At 51.9% G+C, this 26,450-nt stretch overlaps 1 protein-coding gene and 1 pseudogene across 2 annotated transcripts in view; both read right to left on the bottom strand.

Annotated features, from left to right (window-relative positions):
• Nucleotides 1-26,450, bottom strand: part of LOC144119446 (neprilysin-1-like) — a 611,912-nt gene that overhangs the window by 304,980 nt on the left and 280,482 nt on the right. For both annotated transcript variants that reach the window (XM_077652051.1, XM_077652052.1), the window contains one exon: nucleotides 17,125-17,325. In XM_077652051.1, the coding sequence (XP_077508177.1) occupies nucleotides 17,125-17,325 (201 nt within the window). The remainder of the gene's footprint in view (nucleotides 1-17,124; nucleotides 17,326-26,450) is intronic.
• On the bottom strand, nucleotides 7,519-13,961 carry LOC144119371 (uncharacterized; annotated as a pseudogene).

Genomic DNA, 26,450 nt, shown 5'->3' with positions numbered 1-26,450 from the left:
TATGCATGTTAACGCTAACAGAGAATAAAACCTGCCCATATGGCGAGCAAGCGCCAGTTGTTATTCCCTAAGCCATTCCAATGAGGCGATAGTGGTTTCCGACAAATAGCTCTAAACGGCATTAAAAAACTATGTTTTAGCAAGAAAACTACCTGTTAGGAAATCGAGCGAAGGTGGTAAGGCCATTCAAATAATTCTGCATGAATTGCTACAAGCTAGTGCAAACCATTGACCTTGCTGGAGAGTGAACTTAATATGAAATGCCCAAAACAGCACGACAACAGACGAAAATATAGCTCACTTAACAATGCTTTGCAATGACACCAACGACAAGACTGGTACAACATTCACTGTGGCAGAAGAAAATATAGTATTTGTGTCAAAGTCAGCGACGCAACCCCTTCCATGAAAGTTCTCTCCTTCAACGCAACACGAAGCATGCATTCATTATTATACCAAGTATGTGACATCTTGAAAGGCAGGCAACAGTGCCAAGTTAACAAATCTTCCTTGTCTGTAGCCACTAAACTCAGAACCCTTAGGAAAAATTTGCATGAGGTCACTAAACTACTTCACAGAAAGCCGCCGGGCCAGTTGGTGCATGATTCTCAGCAAAACCGCGCAGGGTAACAGGACACCGACAAGATGACACATATACAGCGCTAACAATTGAGGAGTTTATTGCTTTGTTCGCAACAAATACAGGAAACATCATACAAAATACTGAGAATTAAGGTCATAGAATCGTCATTTTGCGACATCTGTCGTGATTATATACCCACTTATAATCACGGATTATAGCCGTGGCTAAGTTATATATCCAGTAAATTTATTTTTTCACTAACATTAGGGATGATGTACTTGCGCAGGTTGAGGAATTCGTATATATGATGTACACCTCATATATCTAGCGCATGAGCTATCGCTTATATTTCCTCAGAATTTTGCAACGTCGAAAGCGCGGAATGCATTCACTGTACAACACGTGGCTTTCTTCCTTGCTGCCATATCCTGTCTGTGTTGCCGAAATGCTCCATTAGAGGAATGTTGACACGCCAGCCTTTTTTCCCAACATATGCTGTCTGCATGACAAAGGGATTTTGTTAACCAAGTCACTGTCACATGCTGTGAATTTGTCTCTTTGCTTCTTCTTACACCGGGCTGTCTTTGAAGAACCTTTGCTGGGTGTGTAGCATACTAAGTTCGCAGCAGCCCGGCCGACCACTTTCTTTAGCGCGTGGCTGACACCGTGCACATATGCAATGAGAGCTAACTTCGTTCTTTTTTCTGAATCCTCGTTGGCTAGATCGGAAAATTTCGTTCATTACATTGAAGCCAAGGCTGCAGATGAGGACATCTGGGAAACTAGCTTCAAGTAGCCGTGTCAGTTGGGACTCGACACTTTCCTGCTGACGGTCAATACACAATCTGCTTAGGGCATTTTTCAGTCCGTCTGTAGCCACAGCCTTTTTTTTCTGCTGCGCAAGATAACACAAGCACATATGGGCCTCTCCGATGTACAGTCATACATCCAGAAACTGAATCTGTACCTCCACTGGCATTTTTTTGCTCAGCTCAAAGTTGCCTAGAAGTTCAGAGGTCTTAAAGATGTCAACAATGTCTTTGTGTTGCCCTTGGCTAGCTTGTGGATTACTAGGAAGTCGTACACAAATCGGAAGGTCGTTATCATATTCGTGGCAAAAAATCTTCTATTAGTTGGCGATAATGACACGCAGGTCCGCAGAAGGTCACTGAGAATTGGTGCAATACAGGAACCGGTGCATACTCCTTGCCGCTGAATGTACAAATCATTAAACTTTACATTGGTAGAACGCAAATAGATGGTTAACAATTCCAGGAATCCATCCGCATTAACTCCGCATTGGTTCTGGATTCGTACTGCTCACACAGAATCAATGCCTTCCCTTACCATCTCAAACAAGGCGGTATGTGGCAGCATAAGTCCCTGATTACAATAGGATAGACACTTCTTCTGGACAGCTGTTCCAGAGGAATGCACACATTTCTGGCTTCTTTGCCAGGAAAAGGTCTTCCACAGTGAGCAAGGAGAGCAATTCCTGCACATACCGCCCTAAGGTGGCTGCCATGATCCTTGCTCACAGATAATGACACCAAAAGGCCAGTTATCCTTCTGTGCTTATGCCTTAAAGAACGCTTATGCCCTCACCCTTCTTCACAGCCAGCCCTAGTTTGGTCAAGTTGTTGGCTTCACACAGGTTTTTGGGCTTCTTTCTTAATGTTTGATCCCTGACATTCTTTTGCAGCTTGCAGAAATTCTTTGCAATGGCCTCATTTGTTTTCGCAGAAAGTTGCTGAAATTAGTAGCAACACACCCTGCAAAGGTGCTTCAAACACGGCCGGGTGTAAGACGAAGCAAAGAGACAAATTCACAGTATGCGACGGTGGCTTAGTGTACAAGATCCTTCTGTCATGAGGACCGTCATATGTTGGGAAATAGCGGTGTGTCAAGATACATCTAATGGAACATGTCGGCAACACAGACATGACATGCAGCCTAGTATCAAGACACTTGTCGGACTATGAGTGCATTCAACAATTTCGAGAATGTAAAATTATGAGCTCATGCGCGAGATACACCAGACGTACATCATACATCAGAATTGTTCAACCTACGTAAACACATCATCAGTAATGTTAATGAAAAAAGAAAGTGAATATCTGGATAAATAATCACAACAAATGTGACAAAATGACGGTTCCATGACTTTCCTCCTCTGCGTTTTGGATGATGCTTCCTGTATTAATTTTGAGCAACGCAATAAAGTCCCCAGTTGTTCGTCAGCGTTGTATCCGTGTCCTGCCTATGCTCTATTACCCAGCATGCTGTGTTGCAAGGACTAAAATACTGTCACACATTCTTAAGGGATGAAGTCTAGATCTATAAAACAACCACAAGTTGTTCCAAGCAGATGTTTTCTTTTAGCACCCACTCTTGAAGAAATACATACAAATAAACGTGTGCATTTGGAGATTACAAATGCTAGCTCTGGCATCACAATGTTCACAACAAACAAGTCAGGCAAAGTTTTTTTGCTCCATGAGTTATGGTTCTCTTTAAGGAATACATGCACCATGTAGTGAACAAAAGTACAAACTAGATAAATAGACTAAATCATTTTGCAAACATCGCTACTGTAAAATGGTGTTAACAAATGGCCACATTCATCCTTAGGACAGACCTGCATTTCATCTGCTGTTACATACGAAACATGAAAATCCCAAGCAGTCAGATCAATGAATAAAATTTTCTCCAAAATTTAACATAAGTACATACAGTCATACCACTTCACTGTTCCAGTTAAGTATACTGGTCAGGAGCAGCAGTATTCATATGGGCTGAATGCCTACACGAAAAATTAGTTACAAAGAAATACAAGTTTTGCACACAAGAGGCAAAGTGAACGCAATGATATGGAACCATTAAAATTATGCAAGCAGAAAAAATTGCATTCTGCCTACACTCCAATATTAATCGAGCTACAAAAATATCATAAAGGCTCCTTCAAACCAGCACAAAGTTGGCATTTAAAAGTCATTGGGTCATTCCATGTCAACTGATCCAGACTTAGTACTCAACCATCCTTGATTTCTTTTAAAAAAAAGTAATGCTTCATTGCATTAATATGGCAAACATTAGCTCAGCTTCTTTTTGTCAGAATAATTTTTTTTTTGTGTCGTAGCCGCCACCTCGCGTTTCTAAGCGGTAGCCAAACCTAGCATTGCAAGAAATTTGTGAAAAAAAACATTGTTACGCTTGAGTGTGAAACTGTTTCTTATATAAATAAAAAGTATTGCAATTCTACATGGAGTAAATTGAACTTCTTTTCTTTTAACCAAAACATGGAAGAAGGTACAAAATATAAATTGGAGTATGAAATTTTATGTTCTAACAACGGTTATTCCAACTATTTATCTCAGCTGTTCAGAACGCAGAGAAGGCGATAAAAAGGTTTCAGAGAGCAAAAAGCATAAGCCATGTCTGCAAAAGAATTCCACAGTTGAGAAAATTTGCTTTTTTAGACATTCAGCTGTTTGATAAATAATGAGGTGATCCTAATTAAATTATGAAAGATTGAAAGTTGCAAAATTTCACTTAATGGCATTTACTTCTCGATGTTTAATTGGAGCATTTTTGTTCTAAGTGAGAAAACAATTTTGAAAGTTGAGTCCCTGCGTTCAACATCCGTCATTTCTCCGTGCCTTCTCCTCACTGCAGCACATTTTGCCGCCGCCGGCAGATATACACAAAACCAACACTCCACTGCTCGAATGCAATGGTGCGCTGTGCTTCACTGCCGCCAGGTCCGGCAATACGGAAACCTGCTTAAGGGTACATTTACAAAGAGTAAAACTGAAGTGGCCGGATGGCAAAACTGCTATTGTTCCTCAACACAAACAGTACAGAGCTGGGAAGCACATTTTGCGGCCTGACCAACTGATACAGACTTAGTACTCAACCATCCTCGATTTCTTTAAAAAAAAGTAATGCCTCATTGCATTACTATTCCATGAAAACGATTTCAATTTTTCAGTAGAATAAACTTTTTCACCACGTCACATGCGAAGAGTGCTCGTGACTGCACTGACGAACTGTGAGGCCCTTGGCTTCAACAAAAAGTATTCACAGGCCGTACAAAGGTAAAATAAGGACCCTCTATGAGCCATTTACACGGGTAAAGAAAACAATCAAGTGTGTTGTAGCCCTCTGGGTGCTCAAACAACTGATTGAAGAAAACGAAGGTGAACTCACTAGGCGGTTTACAAGAGCACTACCATTAACAGGAATGCGCAAGTTTCAGCATATCGAGCCTTAATCTGTCTCTCAATGGTGCATGCAGGACTAGCATCATGCTCGAGTTGAAAGTGACAAAATATGAATGAACATGCCAGCGGACCGTTTGAAAACCAAAATATGAGAAGCGTCCACCTGGAGCACCGTGCAGCGAGCAATGCTAGGGTTGAATGCAAGGACACAAATTGAAAATTTATTTCCTGGCTTAGAACAAAAATTGTTCCAATCAAACTTATAGAAATAAATCTCACTGCCATTAGAAAACAACATACGACCACGTCACCTCGCAACAGATGGCTGAATATGCCTCAAATTTTAATTTTTTTGCTAACATCTCTTACATTTTTTGTCACCTCTGAAACAAGTTTATCACATTCTTTGCCTTTTGTTTTCGTTGTGTTGAATTTTATGGCACATAGGCAACTGAGGCCATCATGCGCCAAGCACAAGGTATTGAAAAAATTTCTTGTTGAATATTATAGAAATGTAAAAAATCATCCACACATTTCGCAGTTATTCGTTTAATGCAGGGTTTCAGAACACTACTTTCAACAACACACAAACTGGTTTGCAATAATCCTATGCTGACTACGAACTAGCAAGGATTTACAAGCAAATGAGGGCACAGTTAGGCTATCTACCCTGTTCCGTGAAGCCGATTGATGAAGAAAAGAGAAAGTGGCCCAAAAGAGAACCAAACATACAACGTAAAAAGAAGTTTGCTGAAAACCTTAAACGCACGTTTGCTTCCATACTGCTCATGAATATTTCCCAGTGGCACCAAGGTGAAAGCTGTGGGCTCCCATGCGTGTGTGGATGTTTTCCCCTGCAATTCATTTAGTACCATCACGATTACAGACAGCCAAAATTTATTAATTAGGTCACTATTGCCGCACAATGAACATTTAAGAACTTGAAAAAGAAGCTAAATATACCTAGCTTGAACAGCACAGGATTCGTTAATCTGGGTGCGCTTCTAAAAACAACTAATAACCAAAATAAATGGCAGCGACCACAAACTGAAAAGCGGCCTGATGCACAAAACGACCGGCAGTCAGCGCCTGTGCAGCAGAAAAAATTGAAAGTTAATCTCGGACGTCACGCTTACGCAATGCATTTTACGCGGAGATACGGTACAATGCCTACGCACAGCTGCCAAAATTACCACGCACGAATGAACCGTAGGGCAAGGAATTTTACGGAATAGCGTTAACGGCTTTATGGTTTATGGGGTTTAACGTCCTAAAGCGACTCAGGCAATGAGGGACGCCGTAGTGAAGGGCTCCGGAGTTTTCGACCACCTGTGGTTCTTTAACGTGCACTGACATCGCACAGTACACGGGCCTCTAGAATTTCGCCTCCATCGAAATTCGACCGCCGTGGCCGGGATCGAACCCGCGTCTTTCGAGACAGCAGCCAAACGCCGTAAACACTCAGCCTTTGCCGCGGCTTAACGGGCTTTAAATTTGACAGAACACACATACTAGAGCTCTTAAGCAGCACGCGGCAGTACTCTGCAACATTCGTTTCGCCAAAACAAAAACAGCTGTGTGCGCAATGATTCTCGGAGAACTATGTTCAGCGCTGCTTCTCTTCCTAGGGTACAAGGAAAGAGCGGCCTGTCGCACTGCTGATCTTGGCACTTAGATAGTTATAAACGGCAAGCCCTGAGACCGCTCTTCCATAATATATCCTTTAAAATGCGAACCAGCATGCATGAAGAAATGGGATCGCTCACCATTCGAGGCAGGTGCGTGGTAGTGCTGAGCTGGTCTACGTCTCCACATCACGGCAACGCTCGACTTTTTCACTAACGCCGACTTCACAACGAGTGCTACATTGCAAATACATTCTGGCGCATGAACACGCGAACATAATAACTTCACCCATAACTTCTGACTTCAACTCTTTGCAATGTGAGCGAGCACCGCCATTTCTGCCAATCTAGAACAACCAAACGCATTCGGCAGAGCGGCTGCTTCTGTCCTGATACGTCATATGCGGTACTTGGACAGCCGTGAACCAACCTGCGCACTTTTCCAGTCATATGTGCACACTAAAAACACCTCAGTTCACTACGGTACCTCGAAAAATGCGGTCGGCAACGCATTCTCGTAAAACCCTGGAGCGCGCACAACACGACGCTACGACGCCATGACGAACAAGCTGGAAAAAAAAGAAAACAAAGGAAGGAAGGAAGGAAGGAAGGAAGGAAGGAAGGAAGGAAGGAAGGAAGGAAGGAAGGAAGGAAGGAAGGAAGGAAGGAAGGAAGGAAGGAAGGAAGGAAGGAAGGAAGGAAGGAAGGACGGACGGACGGACGGACGGACGGACGGACGGACGGACGGACGGACGGACGGACGGACGGATGGATGGATGGATGGATGGATGGATGGATGGATGGATGGATGGATGGATGGATGGATGGATGGATGGATGGATGGATGAGCGGGTGGGTGGGCGGGTGGGTGGATGGATGGATGGATGGATGGATGGATGGATGGATGGATGGATGGATGGATGGTTGGATGGATGGATAGGTGTATGGATGGATGGAGGGATGGGTGGGTGGGTGGATGGATGGATGAATGAGGCTGAATGGATGGATGGATGGATGGATTGATGGATGGATAAGGCCCTTTAAATCGCTCGGTGGCTCAAGCCACATAGACATGACTTATGAAATTTTACTCTTGTCTTGATTTTAGCCACCGATCAGATAACCTGCGCTTGGTTACTTCTAGCCGCTTAAAATCTACTTTCCCTTCACTGTCCTTAAACCCTAATGCCTTGGATAAATCAGCTCCGCTGCTTTCCACTGTTGGGTGAAGCCCTTGATAGAAAAGTATAAATCGCTCAGCCGTTTCCTCCTCCTCTCCGCACACCACGCACAACGTATCTATCTCGTGATGCCTGACTCTATATGTCTTATTTCGCAAAACTCCCATCCTGGCCTCAAAAAACAAAGATCTTCCCCTACAGTTATCATAGATATTTTCTTTGGCAATTTCTACTTAAAGATCCTGTATGTTCCCAGTGCCAATTTCGACAGCCTCCCTGTTTTCCGCAGAGCTCTCTGTTTCTTTAACATTTTTCTTGATCGGTAATTGCTTATTTACCCCCCTACTGCTGTCCAGATATTTGCTTGTTAATTTTCTAGTCTCCTTTCTCCATTTTGTGTCAACATTCCTTATGTACAGGTATCTGAAAACTTTCCTAGCCCACTGCTTTTCCCCCATTTTTTTCAATCGCTCTTTAAACGCTATCTTACTGCTAGCTTCTCTGCTCTCGAATGACGCCCATCCCATATCACCCTGTACCACCTGATGTGGTCTATTGCCATGTGCTCCCAAAGCTAGCCTCCCTACGCCGCATTGTTTGCTTTCTAACCTTCCTTGAACATCTGGTCTCGTGCACAGGACCGCATTATCGAAAGTCAGGCTAGGAACCATCACCCCTTTCCAGATCCCTCTTACCACTTCATACCTGTTGTAATTATACACTGCCCTATTTTTCATGACACCTGCATTCCTACTAGATTTATTCATTACATATTTTTCATGCTCTGTCAGATACTCCAGAACTGGGCGGCGTAGACGTAGCATCGAAAGAACGTTTATTCCTGCTACTTGGCAGGAAGCCAACAGGTTACATGCTGAGCGCGGTGTGCCCGTGCGAGCGGTCTTTTAAAGCCAGCACGGGCTACCCGACAAGGGATAGCCGGGTAGTGAGCATGCGCAGGCAGTACGCGATAACACGCGTGCTTGGTTTCGCGCGCACACAACATCTCCTTCCTCCTAATGAGCGCAAAGTCCTTTTGCTACATTATACAATGCAACTAATGCTATGGCTGATATCGATCAGGAGGTCGCCGGTCCCTCTGTGGATAGCCTCGCTCCCCTGGAGGGTCGTTCGTTGCCGTAGGGGCCGCAGCTGGAAGTGGCTCGGTGTCGCTCTCAGGATCCCTGGAATCTGGAATAAAATCTTCCATGATGCTCTGCTTTGAGCTGTCGATGCTGAGCAGTAGCTGGTCTTGATGACGACGCCAAATGAGCACCCCACGATTCGTCCTAACTCGAACCTTGAATGAAACGGGGCCAGACTGCTGAATAATAGTGCCAGGGACCCATTTCTCAGGACCTCTGTAATTCCTCACGAGGACCTCATGGTTGATGTTGAAAAGTCGCTCACGTGCCTTGCGTCGCAACACATCGGAGAGCTGTTGCTGAGCCACTCTTCCCCCTACAGAAGGCTTGACTGCGTCGAGTCTCGTGCGCAGTCGTCTACCTACAGAAAGGTTTGCTGGAGTTTCTCTTGTAGTCGCATGCGGCGTGTTGCAGTACGTCATGAGGAACGTCTGTAAGGTTGCGTGCAAGGAGTCTTGGGGTCGTCCTTTCCGCAACGCAGATTTCATTGTCTGTACAAATCTCTCCGCAAGGCCATTCGTGCTTGGATGGTACGCTGCACTCACAATATGACGACCACCGAAGCCTTTGACGAAGCTCTTGAATTCTTCGGAAACGAACTGTGGTCCGTTGTCGGTCACTATTCGGATACGCCAAAACGAGAGAACAGGTCTTGGAGACACTGAATTGTGTGGTACGCCGTAGTCTTCTGCATGACATAAACTTCCGGCCATTTTGAGAGTGCGTCCACAGCAACAAGGAACATTTTGTCTTTCATGGGTCCAGCAAAGTCCAAGTGAACTCTTTGCCACGGCGAAGTCGGCCATGACCATGGATGAAGCGGAGCCGGTGCTGGTTCATTCCGTTGCTGCTGACTCTGCACATTTCTTCACGTGTTGCTCTAGGTCCGCGTCGATACCAGGCCACCATACGTAGCTCCTCGCGAGTTCTTTGCATCTTACGATACCGGGATGACCCTGATGAAGTTCCTCAAGTAAGAAGGCTCGGTGTTTTGGAGGCACGACTACTCTCATGCCATACATTAAACACCCTTGATGAACTGTGAGCTCCAAACGCTTGTCGAAGAAAAGTTTCAACTCCTTTTCAGCGACATGCGACGGCCAGCCAGCACTTGTGAAGTTCAGTACCTTGCTTAGTAAAGGATCACGCCTCGTTTCACGAGCGATGTCTTGGCCTGTGACAGGCAGCGTTTCAAAACGAAGCGAATAAAAAGTTTCGCTTTCTTCTGCCGATTGCTTTTCGCTGCTGTCGAGCGGCAAGCGCGATAGACAGTCTGCTTCCGCATCATCAGTAGATTTCTTGAATTCAAGAGCATAGTTGTAGGCTGACAGCGTCAGCGCCCAACGCTGCATGCGGGCAGCTACCATCGCGGGAATGCCTGTTTTCGGGCCGAAAATTGTTTGCAGTGGTTTATGGTCAGTCACAAGCGTGAAGAACCTTCCGTAGACGTAGAAGTGAAACTTTTTTACGCCGAATGCGAGGGCAAGGGCTTCTTTCTAGATCTGACGGTAGTTCTTTTCGGCACTTGACATTGTGCGGGATGCGTAGGCAACCGGTGGAACTGATCCATTTGTCATTTTCTGCGAAAGAACTGCGCCTATGCCGTACTGAGATGCGTCGCTGGCAAGTTGAAGCGGTCGCTTCGGATCATAGTGGGCAAGAACTGGAGGGGAAGCCATAGCTTCTTTTATCTCCGTGAAAGCAAGCTGGCATGACGCATCCGACGTCCACTCCTTTGTTTGCTTTAGCAGCCTGTACAACGGCTGTGCCAAAGTCGAGAGACGCTGAACAAACTTGCCGTAATAATTGACCATCCCAAGGAATGACTGCAGTTGCTGCTTGTCTTTTGGAGCAGGCGCATTTAGCAGTGCCAATACCTTTTCAGGCGATGCGCAAACATCCTCGGCGTTGATGACGTTGCCCAGATAACGGAGCTCTCGTTGAAAGAACGAGCACTTATCGCGCCGGATGCGCACACCGCGTTCCTGCAATCTTGACAAGACGGCTTCAAAGTTATGGAAATGCTCTTGCTTGGTCTTGCCTGTGACCAGGATGTCGTCAAGGTAGCAACTGACTCCTTCCAACCCTTTCAGCATGTTGTCCATAATTCTTTGAAATATGCTTGGGGCGGACGAAATGCCGAAAGCCAGACGGTTCATAGTATACAAGCCCTTATGTGTGTTTAACGGCAGTAGTTTCCGGGAGCTTTCCGCCATAACTACCTGCTGGTAAGCCCTACTCAGGTCGATCTTCGAAAATTCCTCTCCTCCTGCAAGCGCTGCTAGAAGGTGATCTATCCGAGGTAGCGGGTAGCGGTCTACTTCCAGACAGGGATTGACGGTGGTTTTATAATCGCCACACAGTCGGAGGCTTCCATCCCTCTTCACTACCGGTACCAATAATAATAATAATAATAATTGGTTTTGGAGGGAAAGGAAATAGCGCAGTATCTGTCTCATATATCGTTGGACACCTGAACCGCGCCGTAAGGGAAGGGATAAAGGAGGGAGTGAAAGAAGAAAGGAAGAGAGAGGTGCCGTAGTGGAGGGCTCCGGCATAATTTCGACCACCTGGGGATCTTTAACGTGCACTGACATCGCACAGCACACGGGCGCCTTAGCGTTTTTCCTCCATAAAAACGCAGCCGCCGCGGTCGGGTTCGAACCCGGGAACTCCGGATCAGTAGTCGAGCGCCCTAACCACTGAGCCACCGCGGCGGGGGGCGTCGCGTATTCGCTTGTAGCAACAGGCGTTATGATGCCAAGCTTTTCCATTTTCGCAAGTTCAGCTTCTACTGCACCTTGCAGAGCAAAGGGAACGCTTCTTGCCTTTACAAACTTCGGCTGTGACCCTTCGCGAAGGACAAGCTCGGCCTGCTCTTCCGTGATGGTACCTAGCTCGTCCTTGGAAGTTCGGAATGACTGTCTAGCATGGCTTCCAGCTTTTCTTGCCAGTGTTTTGACATTTCTCGAGAGGGACCAAGGTGCTTCAAAAAAATAAGGTTCTTCCAATTCAGACGAATATCTTGCAACCATTCTCTGCCGAGGAGTGCCGGTCCTGTAGTGTGCACGACGTACAGGAGAAGCTCCACGCTCTGGCCGTTGTGGTGCACGACGACTTTCGCCATACCCTTCGGTGTTACTACGGCCCCAGTATACGTGTGCAGCTTTAACGTAGCTGGCTGAAGTCGATTACGTGGAAACAGCCTCTGAAATTCGTGCCATGATATGACGGATACGGCTGCGCCGGTGTCAAGCTCCATCGTGAGTAGGACACCGTCAACGTTCACGGGTATAGTAAACGGGTCTGCGTTGACTGACTGAAGTGGGACAGACGACTCGTTTCGGACGGACGTGAGCATCTTCACACGTTTCCGAGGCTTTGCCTCCCTAGCTCTCTGTCCTTTCGTGCAGGCGCGTTGAATATGCTTTTTCCGGTTACAATTATAACATGTATCGCCGATATGAGGGCACGCTTCACTAGAGTGATTGGGTGACCCGCAACGGAAACAGCTTGGCGACATCACAGACTGCTTTTCGCGTCGAACCTTATTCACTTCGTACGCCGGGGATACGCCGTTATGCGTGAACGCCGCGCTTTTCATTGCAGTTTCCATGGCAAGAGCTCTATCTACGGCCTTCTGGAAGGTTAGCTTTTTGTCTTCCGTGAACAACACACGCTGAATGTCCTCGCGGAGCAGGCCGCAAACGAAACAGTCCCGGAGCGCTTCATCCAAGAAACTTCCAAATTCGCAACTCTGCACCAGCCTTCGAAGTTCCGCGACAAATTCGGCGATGGACTCACTGCTTCGCTGTGACCGCTTGTAAAATTTCGCACGCTCTGCGATGACGGACGACTGCGGCGCCAGGTGATCGCTCAGGAGTTTCAGAAGACTGTCAAACTCTCGTGACGACGGTGCGTCCGGTGCCGTCAGCGACTTGAGCAGCGCGTAGGTCTTCGCGCCGATGAGACTTAGGAAAGCAGGAACCTTCTTTGCTACTGGAACATCGTTGACCGAAAGATAGGCCTTTAACCTTTCCTCGTACGAGCGCCAGTCGCTCGTGGTCTCGTCGAAAGGTTCAATGTAGCCGATGTGACCCATGACTCACTTGGAAGTTTCGGCTACAGTGATGCCAGTTTCAGGAATTTCACCGCAGGGAAATCGTCGTGGCGGGAAGCTTTTTTACACAGAGGCCAGGTTCTTTACACTGCGAATTCCGTACGGCGGTCATCCCATCCTCGTCGCCACTATGTCATGTCTGGCATCCAAGAACTGGGCGGGGTAGAGGTAGCATCGGAAGAACGTTTATTCCTGCTACTTGGCAGGAAGCCAACAGGTTACATACTGAGCGCGGTGGGCCCGTGCGAGCGGTCTTTTAAAGCCAGCAGGGGCTACCCGATAAGAGAAAGCCGGGCAGTGAGCATGCGCAGGCAGTACGCGATAACACGCGTGCTTGGTTTCGCGCGCACACAACAGTTATCATAAATATTTTCTTTGGCAATTTCTTGCTTAAAGATCCTGTATGTTCCCAGTGCCGATTTCGTCAGCCTCCCTGTTTTCCGCAGAGCTCTCTCTGTTTCTTTAACATTTTTCTTAATCGGTAATTGCTTACTTACCCCCTACTGCTGTCCAGATATTTGCTTGTTAATTTTCTAGTTCGCTTTCTCCATTTCGTGTCAACATTCCTTATGTACAGGTATCTGAAAACTTTCCTAGCCCACTGCTTTTCCCCCATTTTTCTCAATCGCTCTTTAAACGCTATCTTACTGCTAGCTTCTCTGCTCTCGAATGACGCCCATCCCATATCACCCTGTACCACCTGATTTGGTCTATTGCCATGTGCTCCCAAAGCTAGCCTCCCTACGCCACGTTGTTTGATTTCTAACCTTCCTTGAACATCTGGTCTCGTGCACAGGACCGCATTATCGAAAGTCAGGCTAGGAACCATCACCCCTTTCCAGATCCCTCTTACCACTTCATACCTGTTGTAATTATACAGTGCCCTATTTTTCATGACTACTGCATTCCTACTAGATTTATTCATTACATATTTTTCATGCTCTGTCAGATACTCAGCACCGTTATTTGTCCACACCCCAAGATACTTGTAATGATTCACTACTTCTAGAGTTAACTCCTGTATTCTAAGCTCGCCGCCCTGATCATTAAATATCGTGACTGCAGATTTTTCTTTACTAAACATGAAATCCAATCTATCTCTCTCTGTGCAATTTATGTCTATCAACTTCCGCAAGTCTTCCTTGTTGTCAGCCATTAGCACTCTATCATCCGCGTAAATGAGTCCCGGTAATGACTCTTTAATCCATTCCCCTTGCTTGCTTGATATACATATCTTTTCAAAGCTTAAATACTCCATCATCCACATCCAGGCCCGACGGTACCGGGGGCCGCCTAGCGGCAGAAATTCAGTTTCGCTTTCAATTTTTTCTTACAATGTGTGCGGGAGCTGGAATGCGTTTGCAGCATTGGAGCAGGATACACAGCGAGTGTTTACAGTTGCCAATTATGGAAAGTAAGAAAAGTTACCATGAATTGGCCTCCTTGCCGATTTTTTTTTTAACTTTCACTCCAGCGGCTGCGTTTCGACAGTAGCAAAATATATAAAAAAAATTGTAGCCTATGTCGTCGTCAAAGAGGAGGGGAGCATGAAATATAGGGTATGCAAAGTATAGCCCATTGTAGGACGGCTCCCTCCCGAACAGATATCCCAGAATGCTCCCAAAGAAGTTGGGACGTTGCCTTCTGGCGGGGTTCCTTCACTAGTTGGGCGTTTTCGGCGGCAGCGTTGTTGACACGGGACAGGCGTAGTGTGGTCGTACGGCAGCGTTCGTGCGAACACGCGTAACATGGACTTGTGGTATGGACTCAGTGGTGGTGTTAGGTACTCTTTCATGGATGCATCATCTCTGTTTGCTGTTTACCGCGACCCGGGGAGCGCGCGCCTTCTCAGCCTCCCGTCTGCGCGCGCGTCCTCCTGGCGCCGCGGCTTTCGACCGAAGAGACCACTCGGCTTACGCGCAGCGCTTGTTACCCGAGAAATCTTCGAAGTTCCTTACAGGGACAGTGGCAGGGAATTCGTGGTGACGTGGTTCAGAGAGGCGGGAGAGAGGCTGGAGGGTGCCGTGTTATATGTTAGAAAGGCATAATGCCCCTAGACCTGTAGCACTGATCTTCATAAAATTAAATAAATCAACAAAACGCTGCAGTGATTGAGAGCAACACATACCGAAGAGAGGGCAGAATTCGGACTGCAGGGCCGGATCGAAACGCTCGACAGAAGTTTCTGCGGTCCAGTAGACCTTCGGCTACCCTTGGCGCCCTCACGGCCCGCACAGCGTGTCTCCGCTCGCAGTGCGCCGGTTCCGAATTCAGTGGGCGGACAGAAATGTTCGCTTCAGGTTCTAGCAGTTCTAACTGATGTTCTCTGCCCGGTGCGCTACGGTGCATAGATGATGTTCGCGAGTTTACCCAGAACGGGAGCTGGAAGCACTAAATGCCTAAATCGCCCGTGTGTTGTGCAATGCAAGTGCACGTTAAAGTACCGCGAAATGCCGAAGATAGTATGGAGCTTTCCACTACAGCGTCTCCGATAGTCCAGGTTTAGTTTTCGGACATGAAACGCCGCATACCACTGCATTTACTCTTTGAGTTGCAAAGGCACCTCCTGCTACTCGTTCAGTCTTGGCGAGCTACGTACGTCGAGACAAAATAAAAAAAAAAATTCCCACTTTGCACGTAAAGTTTCTCAAGCTCTTCTGGGGACCTAGTTAACTTCAGGTCTTTACAGTTGCCTTTCTTTCAGTTGACACTGTGGTTGCTTCAAGAAATAGCTAATTTTGGTCCTGTTTATTGTGCGTGATTTGGTGTGTAAAGCAGAATGATTTGGCGCTGACAGCACTCCGTTTGAAACATATTGTCGAAAAGCGTCAACGTAATGATTTCTCTATTCACTTTGATGCAGTCGTAACTGCTTTGGATCTATATGGATTCAGTACAGGAGCACGTTATTATCAAAACAACCAATGAGCCCCGACATAGATGGCATAGGCATTATTCGAACAATTTTATTGGAATTTGTAATAAAATCAATCACTCTCGTTTTTTTAGGCTGCAAGTGAAAAGAGTTTTTCTCGCCGCTGAAAGTATGTTCTCGGCTGCGAAAGGTTTAAACCATGCCTCAAAGTAAAACCCTAACGAGTGCATACTATTGGCATCATCAGCGCGTTTGTACTGCTCTCAAAATTAGTTAAGTTTGATCGCCATGTGGAATGTTCCCTTAACTATCGCGTCGATGCATTAGTAAAACGTGGATAAAATGCCGAACATGCATCACTTGTATATGATGTCATACGCTAACACTTGAATATGATGTTATACGCTAACATATTTTGTTCCGTAAAGCACATGAGCGAGGTGTATATTTTCTGCTTTTTTTATTTCTTTTTCCTCAATTAATCTGATAGAGCACTGAGGTGAAGCTAGCTTTACATTCTTGAAAGGAACATCCTTGCACCTCGACGGCACTACTAGGAGTATTGGGCCACAAACACCCGTTCATGCAAACTTCTAAAATTCTTGAGTGCAGGATGGGAGCATGTGTAAAAGAAGCTCCTAATTAGCCAGGTGTAAAGGTGTGCATGGATTTATATTCCGTTTAAAGGTGTTAAATGTTTTACAGTGTGGGATGGCCTCGTCAGGCAGGCAACCACCTTTAGCCAGCTCACCAAAACAAATTTTGTAAATTTTTACACATAGCTCTAAACGCTTCTGAATGAGCACTAGTTTCTGAATGAGCTTTCGCACCTGTGCGTCGGGCATCGCAGGACTAGTTTTGGCTCATTAATTGTGGCCCCTTGCTACTTTTCTAGTGTTCTCAGATCGTACTGTTCGATGAAAATGTGGCGCACAACGCCAGAGACTCACAGGTGTGAGTACACCCTTATTTTGATGGAGACAAGGAATGCAGAAACATCCTTGTATCGGGAATTGTAAGCATGCAGTCAAAATCATAGGGCATACCTCGACTGCGGCCCTGATTCAAAGCCTACAGTGTTGAATAACAGCGGTCGTTGATTCTTAAAATAAATGGATATCGCATGGACGACCAGTCGAGACAAGGGACAGTACAAACGCTTGTTCCGTTCCCATTCTTGCGCGATTCTGTTCGTCGCCCATGCGTTTCTTTTAAAGCCTACAAAGCTGCTTCGGCAGGAAAACATTGTTACCCATTATCCTCACTTGCTGGTCATAATCAACGGTACTGTTGTGCCGTTTCTCTGGGAGTGTCTCGGAAGCAATGCGCTCCAGCGGGGCTGCGCAACTCTGTTCCGCAGAGGAGTGCTAACCGTGCAGAGCGTCAAGCTGTGCGGTGGTTGACACGCCGCCTGGCAGCCCAACCAGGAATCGCGTGCGGTTCAGCTTCCGGCTGGCAACGCCGGCCGCGTCGTCCACTTTGAGCCAGGCGGCCGAGGTGAAGGCTCTGCTGTACGCCGCCCGCAGCCCGTCCAGCATAGCCGTGGTTGTAGTCATAGCGGCCACTCTGAGCACTGCGCGAAAAATGGAGTGGACAATGCACAGTTCTAGAGCACAGGAAGAAAATTGGCGGAAGCCTCTATGGGAGCCTTGGAGCAAAGTGAATATTCGGCTAGCTTTCTGTTCCACCTCAGTGCATAAACAGTTTCTATAAGGCGGATACTGTGCGGGGGCTTATATGTGAAGGATATCGCAAGGTGTGAAATTTCTGGTGAAATCTAAGCCTCGTAAGTCATAAAAGTGCAACTGACGGTCTAGTACAAATCTCCCCAAGTGCTTTTTGCTATATAAACTGCGTTGATCGATCCTGAATTTCATCATTGCAATCACACGTTGGCGTACAAGTATAAACAGTTTTGTATATGAGGCAGGCTGCAACGATTAAGAACTTAAATAAAGCCGCATGGCGTGTTTACAATTACAGCCGACGCTCACGAATACACGGTGGGACGGTGGCGCTTGCGTCTGCTACATTGCTGTGTTTGGCGCGGATCAGCCGAAGTTGTGCTTTGTACGGATATTTTCTTGCGTTCCAATAGCGGCGGACAGGAGGAATGATACAACAACGCGCGAACAGTCACGTGAGGCAAAGCACGTGGACCCAGCCGCTAACAACTACTGTAGGGTTAAGGGCCCGTTCCCTAGCCCTCGCACACTATTAAGAACACTGCCGGAAGATATATAATGTTCCAGGGTTCATTTCAGACCTTGTAGAAATTTCGTCAGTATGATTAGAGATAGCTCATTAAATCAGAAAAAAGAAGACGCCGACCAAATATTATGTCTCAAGTCCACCAGTACGTGTCCATGGTCGTCCGGTTATTTTCGTTCGAGGATTATTTGGCTTTCAACATCGCCTGTAGAGAAAAGAATTTGATTCCCAGATCGCTCCGCTTGCTGCGCTCGTCGACGCCGGGTTTGGACACACCATCATAGCTAGAGCAGAACGGCGGCTACTCCAGGCCAGGATTTTAGACTGCAAGGACACAACCAGGAACCTTCAAAATCAACTCTTATTTGCTCATCGCAGCCTTAACTATATATGTCCGATCGAGTTCGTGAGCATTCAGCTGCATGCCAACTACAAAGCCAGCGTTCAGTCCCGCCAACGAGAGGTTGCCGACAGGAACAAGCTCATGAGACTGATGCCCCGCAGCAAGGAAGTCAACACTGCTAATTTCCCTGGCCGAATCCATTCGACCGTATAAAATCTGTCTACCTACAGGCCCACTCAACCCGAGCTAGCCATGCTTGAGCTTGGACTAAACTTCAACGCGGACCTGCACCGGAGGAAAGAAAAATAATATGTGCTATCGAACGTGCAACTGGCAATGTTGACTACAGTCGCAGTGATGAGGCATGAACACGGGCAGTGAGCATTCTTGCTAAACTTCCAAGCCGACAGCCCATCCACATGTTTGGTGAGGAACGCAGCGCTGTCAACAGCCTGCGCGGGAACCAGGATATTGCTATCCTTCCCGCCGACAAGGGCAATGTCACTGTCATCTAGAACAGGACAGACTATGACAAAAAATACTGGATCTTCTGCAGGACAGGAGCACGTACGTCCCTCTCAAGAAAGACACTACGTCTAAGTTATAGCGAGAGCTGCAGAAACTTCTTGTCGACGTGTTCCAGTTCGTACCACCTCAGCATAAGTCATTGTACTTCCGGCTCCTCTGCCACAACGGGTCCGCGCATGCTTTGTGTAGCTTGCCAAAGATCTACAAGAAGGGCATCCCTATGCGCCCGATAGCGAACTTTACCCGTTCCGCTTTGTGCCAGCTTACGGGCTACGTTCACCGCCTCTTCGCGCCGCTAATCGGGAAAGGATCCACGTTTATACGAAACTCGTGCGAGTTCGTCGAAAATGTGCGTGACATCTACGTGGACGACGATGACTTAATGGTCCCCTTCGACGTAAAGTATCTGTTCACCAGCGTCCCTGTGGATCTAGCGGTGGATGTATGCAGCGCTGCCCTTCAGTCAGACGAGAAGCTCGGCGAAAGAACACCTTTAGACGCACTTGAACTATTGAGGCTGTTGAAATTTTGACTAGAAAACACGTATTTCGTCTTTCGAGGTACCTTCTACAAACAGGTGCACGGAACGGCAATGGGCGCGCTGATTTCTGTCACGGCTGCCAACCTGACGGGTATCGCGGCGCGCTCGAGGTAGTATCAAGACGTGTTTTTGGACGCTCTCCTCTCGCGCTGGCGCCTGCCGTGTTTGCGTTGATCGCCCCTCAGTGCGCGCCGCTCGCCCTACTCGGTAAGCTCGCGCCCGCTTGCGCTGCCTTCCCCGGCGGAGACTGAGCCCGCTCGATCTGCCTAGTCCGAGTGCACACGCTTCGCGGTCGCTCCCACGAGTCCGAGCGCACCGCTTCTTGCGCTACGCGTGGCCCCTTCGATCATCGGTCGACGTACTGCGTTGCCTAGCCATCCAGAGCTACCCGCGGCTACGTGGTGTACGCGCACTACTCCTGCTGTGGCCTCTGAACGGTCTACGGGTCCTGCTGCTCCTGCCGGCCGCCCGGTCCTTCTCGTCGAGTCACTCGCTACCACGTGGCGCACCCGCAAGGTAGTACCTGGCCCTTCCGAGGCTTCCTTGATTGAGTACGTGATTGTGCTGTGCTCCAAGCCCCTGCTACAAACTCTGGGCCACGAGATCTGCGCCCGCCAGCCGCCCGGCTCCCTCCTAACGAGCCGCCCGCTGCCACGTGGTGCTCCTGCGAGCTGTCCGCTCCTGTCGCCGTGCCGCCCGCGGCCACGTGGTGCTCCCGCAAGCCGACCGGCCTTGTCATCGAGCCGCCCGCTGCCACGTGGTACTCCTACGAGCTGTCCAGTCCTGTCGCCGAGCCCCCTGCTGCCACGTGGTGCTCCTGCGAGCTGTCCGGACCTGTCGCCGAGCCGCCCGCGGCCACGTGGTGCTCCCGCTAGCCTTCCGGCCTTGTCGTCGAGCCGCCCGCTGCCACGTGGTACTCCTGCGAGCTGTCCGCACCTGTCGCCGAGCCACCGCGGCCACGTGGTGCTCCCGCTAGCCGTCCGGCCTTGTCGTCGAGCCGCCCGCTGCCACGTGGTACTCCTGCGAGCTGTCGGGTCTATCGCCGAGCCACCCGCTGCCACGTGGTGCTCCCGCAAGCCGCTCGTCGAGCCGCCCGCTGCCACATGGTACTCCTGCGAGCTGTCGGGTCTATCGCCGAGCCACCCGCTGCCACGTGGTGCTCCCGCAAGCCGCTCGTCGAGCCGCCCGCTGCCACATGGTACTCCTGCGAGCTGTCGGGTCTATCGCCGAGCCACCCGCTGCCACGTGGTGCTCCCGCAAGCCGCTCGTCGAGCCGCCCGCTGCCACATGGTACTCCTGCGAGCTGTCGGGTCTATCGCCGAGCCACCCGCTGCCACGTGGTGCTCCTGCGAGCTGTCGGGTCTATCGCCGAGCCCTCCGCTGCCACGTGGTGCTCCTGCGAGCTGTCCGGACCTGTCGCCGAGCCCCCCGCGGCCACGTGGTGCTCCCGCTAGCCGTCCGGCCTTGTCGTCGAGCCGCCCGCTGCCACGTGGTACTCCTGTGAGCTGTCCGGTCCTATCGCCGAGCCGCCCGCTGTCACGTGGTGCTCCCGCAAGCCGCCCGGTCCTGTCGCGAAGCCGCCCGCTGCCACATGGTGCTCCCGCAAGCCGCCTGCCCCTTCTGCCCTAACTGCCGCCGTCACGAGGGGCACCCACGAGGGCATCCTTGCCCTACCGCCACCCCCTTGTTGTGGCTGACTACCCCCTCCTCTAGGCATGGAGGTTTCAGCTACAGCTGCAGCCATCAACTCCCAGGCACCACCGGGGCCTCCCGCAGTACCTGCTTTCCCTGCTTGTCCAGAGAAACAGGGCCCCCGTGGGCGCAGCATCCTGAGGGTCCAAAGCCACCGCTGGGCCACCAGCCTGGATTGCGACCCTGCCCTCTTCCTGCGCCACCTCCGCCTCCGCGTCCAGCTCCTCCTGGCATAATACCAACGAGGTGAGGACCTCCTAAGCTCATTAACGGCTCCCCCACTGCCTCTGCCCAGTGCTTCCGAGCAGAAGGAGGCCGCCCCTCTACCACCTCCTCCAAGGCATCCCGCAAAGCTGCCACGGCGCACACCTCTCCTGCTCTAACGCGGTCCCGGGCGCAGTTCTTGAAGACGACCGCCCCACCCAACCCGCGCAACACCAAGAGAGCACGGGGGCCCAAGGAGCGCTCCTCCCAGGTGCACTCGCCAGCAGTCCCCAACACAGTGCACACCTCTACTGAGGTACTTAAAGTCCTCGGCCCTGCAGAAGCTCCTCAGAATTGCGTGTGCGACCCCCCTCCCACCAGAGAGCCCTTAGCACAACCTGGCGTCCCCTCCAGGGGCTGCTGGCCTGCCAGGAGCTACCCAGTCCTCGGAGCCCAGTGCCCAGCCGTCCGGACACGAGGATGAGCCCCATGCCGAATTGGAGTCATCCGTCCAACCTCCCGGGACGTCTGCCCAGCGCACCCCCTCCACCACTCCACCACCACCCCCTGCGATGGAGGACCAGGAGGGTTGGATTCCTGTCCGTCGGAGGCATCGGCGCCCGGCCACCCGCACGACACGGCTGACGACTATCCTGTTTCGGCCCCGCCCGCGAGCCACGCTCCAAGCTGCAGTCAAGGAGGACTGGAGCAGCTGCCTCTACGCAATGCCAGGGGTCTGCGAGGTGCGAATCAACAGGCGCCGAAACCTGGTCTCGGCTGACGTGCTGACGGAGGAGGCCCGGAAACGCCTTCTGGGCATCACCTCTTTGCTGACCATCTCTGTCCATGCGTTCGAGGCCCCTCCCACGGATGGCTATATCGGAGCGGTCCATGGAGTCAGCAGGGAGGTGCCTGCCTCCACTATTGCGGACTCCATTGGGTCAGCGGTTCCCGTCAAGAGCGTCAGGCGTGGGCCCCATGCCGTGGCAGTGCGTTTCACGCCCCCCCCCCCTCCGGACCATGTCTTCATTGCTGGGATGAGGTTCGCGGTGAGTCCTTTAACAAGCCGACCTTTGCAGTGCCGGAGGTGCGGGGGCTACAATCATGTGGCCGCAGCATGCTCCCGCCCCCTCCGCTGCGTGACCTGCAGCGGCCCCCACCACCACACAGCCTGCACGGCCACCACTCCCGCCTGCCTCCACTGCAGGGGTGTACACAGGGCCACCGACACCAACTGTCCAGCCAGGCGGCAGCAGAGCCGCGTGACAGCAGCCCTCCGGCAGACCGCCAACCCTGATGACCGACGGTCCGTGCTGCGAAGGATGAGAGCCCTCTCAGCCAAGCAGCCACATGGTGGTGTCTCTCCAGCCTCCAACAGCCCTGGCCACAGCTACGCGGAGGTCGTCCGGTCCGGCCGAGCCCCACCCAGCACTCCACTTCCCGCTCCAGACGTGACTGCAGCCCTTCGCGTGGCGGTACAAACACTCCTCCCCCAACTCCCCGCCAACTCGGAGGCGAGCAGACTCTGCATGGCCGCTCTGGCTGCGCAGGACCTTCCACTCGTCAGCCATGCGTAGACGGACCAAGGCTGCCTCACTGCCTCACATACTGCAGTGGAACGTGAGGTCCCTGCGGACCAGGCATGCGGAACAGGCATGCCTCATTGAAGATGGCCGACTCCCCTTCGACGTGCTGGCCCGCAAGGAGACCAACGTGGAGCCATCCTCTCTGCGCCTGCCGGGGTACCTCGGCAATGCGGGACTTACTCGCTGCACCTCGCCAGGCTGCCCCAGCTCCCCCTGCCTTGACCCTGGTCATCAGCAACAGGGCCCGCGGAATGCTGTTTATGTTCGGGCCGGCCTGCCGCACGTGGTCATGGACCTGTCCGATGCCGTCTCGGGCCCTCTGGAGGCCTGTGCAGTCACCGTGCGGATGGGTGCCACAGACACCACGGTGGCCACACCCATGCGTGGCCACACCCACTGGGCAACACCCATGCTGACCCCAGTGCTTTCTCGTATCGGCCCCAGAGCACTGGTGTGTGGGGATTTCAACGCCCACAGCAGGGAGTGGGGCTGCAGCACCACCAGCCACGCGGGCCGTATCCCGATGGAGGCCACGCTGAGGGCGGGCCTTGGTCTTCTGAAGCCCCCATCCCCCACCTTCGTCACCCTTCGGCATTCACCAGCCCTGTACCTGGCATTCAAAACGCCAGGGACCCGGTACGAGTACCGGTAGCCAGCTGACACCTGGGGATCGGACCACTTCCCCCTGTTCCTGACCACAACCTCCAGGCAGCCCCAGGAGGATCGGACGTAAGCGGTGATCTCCTGGCCAGAGTTCCGCGCCCGCAGCAAGGAGATCCCTTTGGGCCAGAGCTTCCTGGACCACGTAGCTACCTGCGCCCTTGAGGCTACCACTTTGGTCAGGGTCCCGGGCAGTTCCTCTGTCCCAGACCTCCGCCTCCTGAACATCAGGGCAAACCGCAGGTGCCAGGAGCGCATTGCCTTGAACGCCTCCCTGCCTGCGGACTGGACGGCCTACCGGCGCATCGACGCTGCCTGCCGTCGACACGCCAGATGCCGGAGCCGCCAGAGCTGGACCGGGGTATGCTCCAGCATACAGAGAAGCAGCCACTTGGGCAAGGCCTGGCGCCTCCTGAGGGCCCTGGTCCATCCAGAGATCCCCAGGCGTCCCATCCTGGCCATTGCCATCGCAAGGGCCATCAGCATCGAAGACCTGGCTGAGCTGATGGCTGATCAGTTCAATCCTCCTGGCGGACCGGTCTCCAGCCCCCTTCGAGGCCCTCCAGCCCTGCCCACCCCCCGAACCCCGGCAGCCCCCCCTGGTGTACTGGCCCATGTCGTGGCACAGTGCTATGCCGCAATCACGGCGCATGGGCTACAGGCAGTCCTGGACCGCCCACGAAAGCGGACGGCCCCGGGGGAAGACGGCATCAGTCATCAGATGCTCCGTAACCTTGACACCCCAGAGAGAACCCGTCTCCTCGAGGCCTTCAACGCCATCTGGGGCTCGGCCACTCTCCCCGAGGACTGGCTGACGGCCGTGGTCGTGCCAATCCTCAAGCCACGGAAATCGAGCCGTCTGCCGTTCTCCTACAGGCCAGTCTCCCTGACCTCCGAAGCCTGCAAGACCATGGAGGCCATCGCCCTGTCCCGCCTCACCTGGATTGCCCGGGTCACCAACTTCCTGCCAGAGCAGCTAACGGGCTTCAGACGGGGCAGGTGCACTGCGGACTCAATTGCCGACCTGGTTTCCACCCTGGAGGATGCCCGGCACGATGGGGACGCCGTCATGCTGGTCCTGCTGGATGTCAAGGCTGCCTTTGACATGCTCCCACACAGTGTGATCCATGAGGCCCTGAGCCGCCTGGGAGTCACTGGCCCTCTGTTGGCGTTTATCCAAGCCTTCATCCAGGGCCGCACCTTCCGGGTTCGAGTCGGCGGACAACTAAGCTCCCCACGGCCCGTCGCAGCAGGGGTACCACAGGGCTCAGTGCTGAGCCCTTTCCTATTCAACCTGGCCATGGCAGGACTACCAGTCTCCCTCAAATCCAGGTCCTCCCACCGGGTGAGGTGCTCTGTGTATGCAGACGACGTGGCCCTGTGGGTGAGGGGCACACGTAGGAGGATTTGTTCTATGCGTACATCTCTCCAGAGGGCCCTGGATGCTGCACAGGCCTACCTATCGTCCATCGGCCTCACAGTGTCACCGGCAAAGACGGAGGCCCTGCTGTACCACCCCAGAGGGCGTCGGGCGCACATCACCACCCTGCGGCTCGGTGCGGATGGGCTCACTTGGCGGGACCAGGTGAAGTACCTCGGCCTGCTGATCGACCGACGTCTCACCTGGCTTCCTGCGGTGAGGGCCCTCCTGCCTCGTCTACGACGAATCGGCCAGGCGGTCCAGCGCCTCCAGGCCAGGGACAAGGGCTGCTCTCCTTCCTGGGCCCTCCGCCTCTACCACGCAGCGGCCACGTCTCTAGTGACATATGCCCTCCAGCTGGTGACCCTGCCACCCGCCCGCCTTCGGACTCTAGAGCTTGGACACCGCTCCGTCCTGCGGCAGTGCCTGGGCCTCCCGCGCATCTCCCCCATCGCTGCCACTCACGCGGAAGCAGGGTCCGGGCCGCTGTCTCTCCTGCTCCTCCAGACGGGTCTGCGCCATGTCAACCGCCTATATCATGCTCCAGACTGAAGGGCCCTCCTGTCTCGGCTCCGCCGAGCACCGGACTCCCGCATGGGGCTCCTGTGTAGCACATTCCATTCCGACGGAAGGGCCCTGGGAGGACATCTCCAGGTCTACACCGACGGCTCGGTACTTCCAGCAACAGGCCAGGCCGCTGCGGCCTGCGTAGCACCGGCCTTAGGTGCAGCACTGTCGTGCCGCCTGCGGTTCCCGGCGAAGTCCACGGCGGCTGAACTGGCGGGCCTCCACCTGGCAGCGGACCTGCTCCTCCTGCTGCCTGGACAGCAGCCCGCAGTCATCCTAACCGACTCGAGAGAAGCCCTCCAGCTGCTGCGCCAGCACGAGCCCAGGCGGCACACGGTGGCCAACCTTACGGCCCGACTTATGGCCATCCAGGATGCTGGCCGTCCGGTCTCCCTCCAGTGGCTGCCTTCACACGTTGGCATCACTATGAACGAGGCTTTGGATCAACTGGCCGGAGCCGCCCACACCAATGGCTCCCCGGTGTCCTCAAAAGTAACGCAGCTGGACTTCGCCCGTCCTGCCCTTCGGCAGGCCGTACGGGCCCTCCACCCCGATGCCCGCGTGGCCTCAGGAGTCCGCTTCATGCGGGTACCCGACTGCCTGCCACGGAGGGAACGGACCCTCCTCCTGCGACTACGAACGGGCTGCTCATGGACACAGGCCCGGCTACACCGACACGGAAGAGCCCCGTCCCTGCTCCTTTTATGGGGCAGACGAGACTCTGGGCCACCTCCTCTGTGCCTGCCCGAACCTAGAGGCAGCCCGGCGTGACATGACTGCAGGGTACCGCAACCTAGGGCTGCCTTCCTACTCGGACCAGGACCTGCTGCACCCAGAGCGCAGCCAGACTGAGGCCTTCCGACAGCTGCGGGAATTCCTGCAATCTACGGGATTAGCCACTCGGATACAAGCCTGGCTCGCATCCCGTGATCCAGAACATGGCCCA

Source organism: Amblyomma americanum, chromosome 2 (assembly GCF_052857255.1).
Source record: "Amblyomma americanum isolate KBUSLIRL-KWMA chromosome 2, ASM5285725v1, whole genome shotgun sequence".
NCBI classification, from domain to species: Eukaryota; Metazoa; Arthropoda; class Arachnida; order Ixodida; family Ixodidae; genus Amblyomma; species Amblyomma americanum.
Note: the sequence above shows the minus strand (reverse complement) of the source record. Positions and strands in the feature narration are given on the sequence as shown.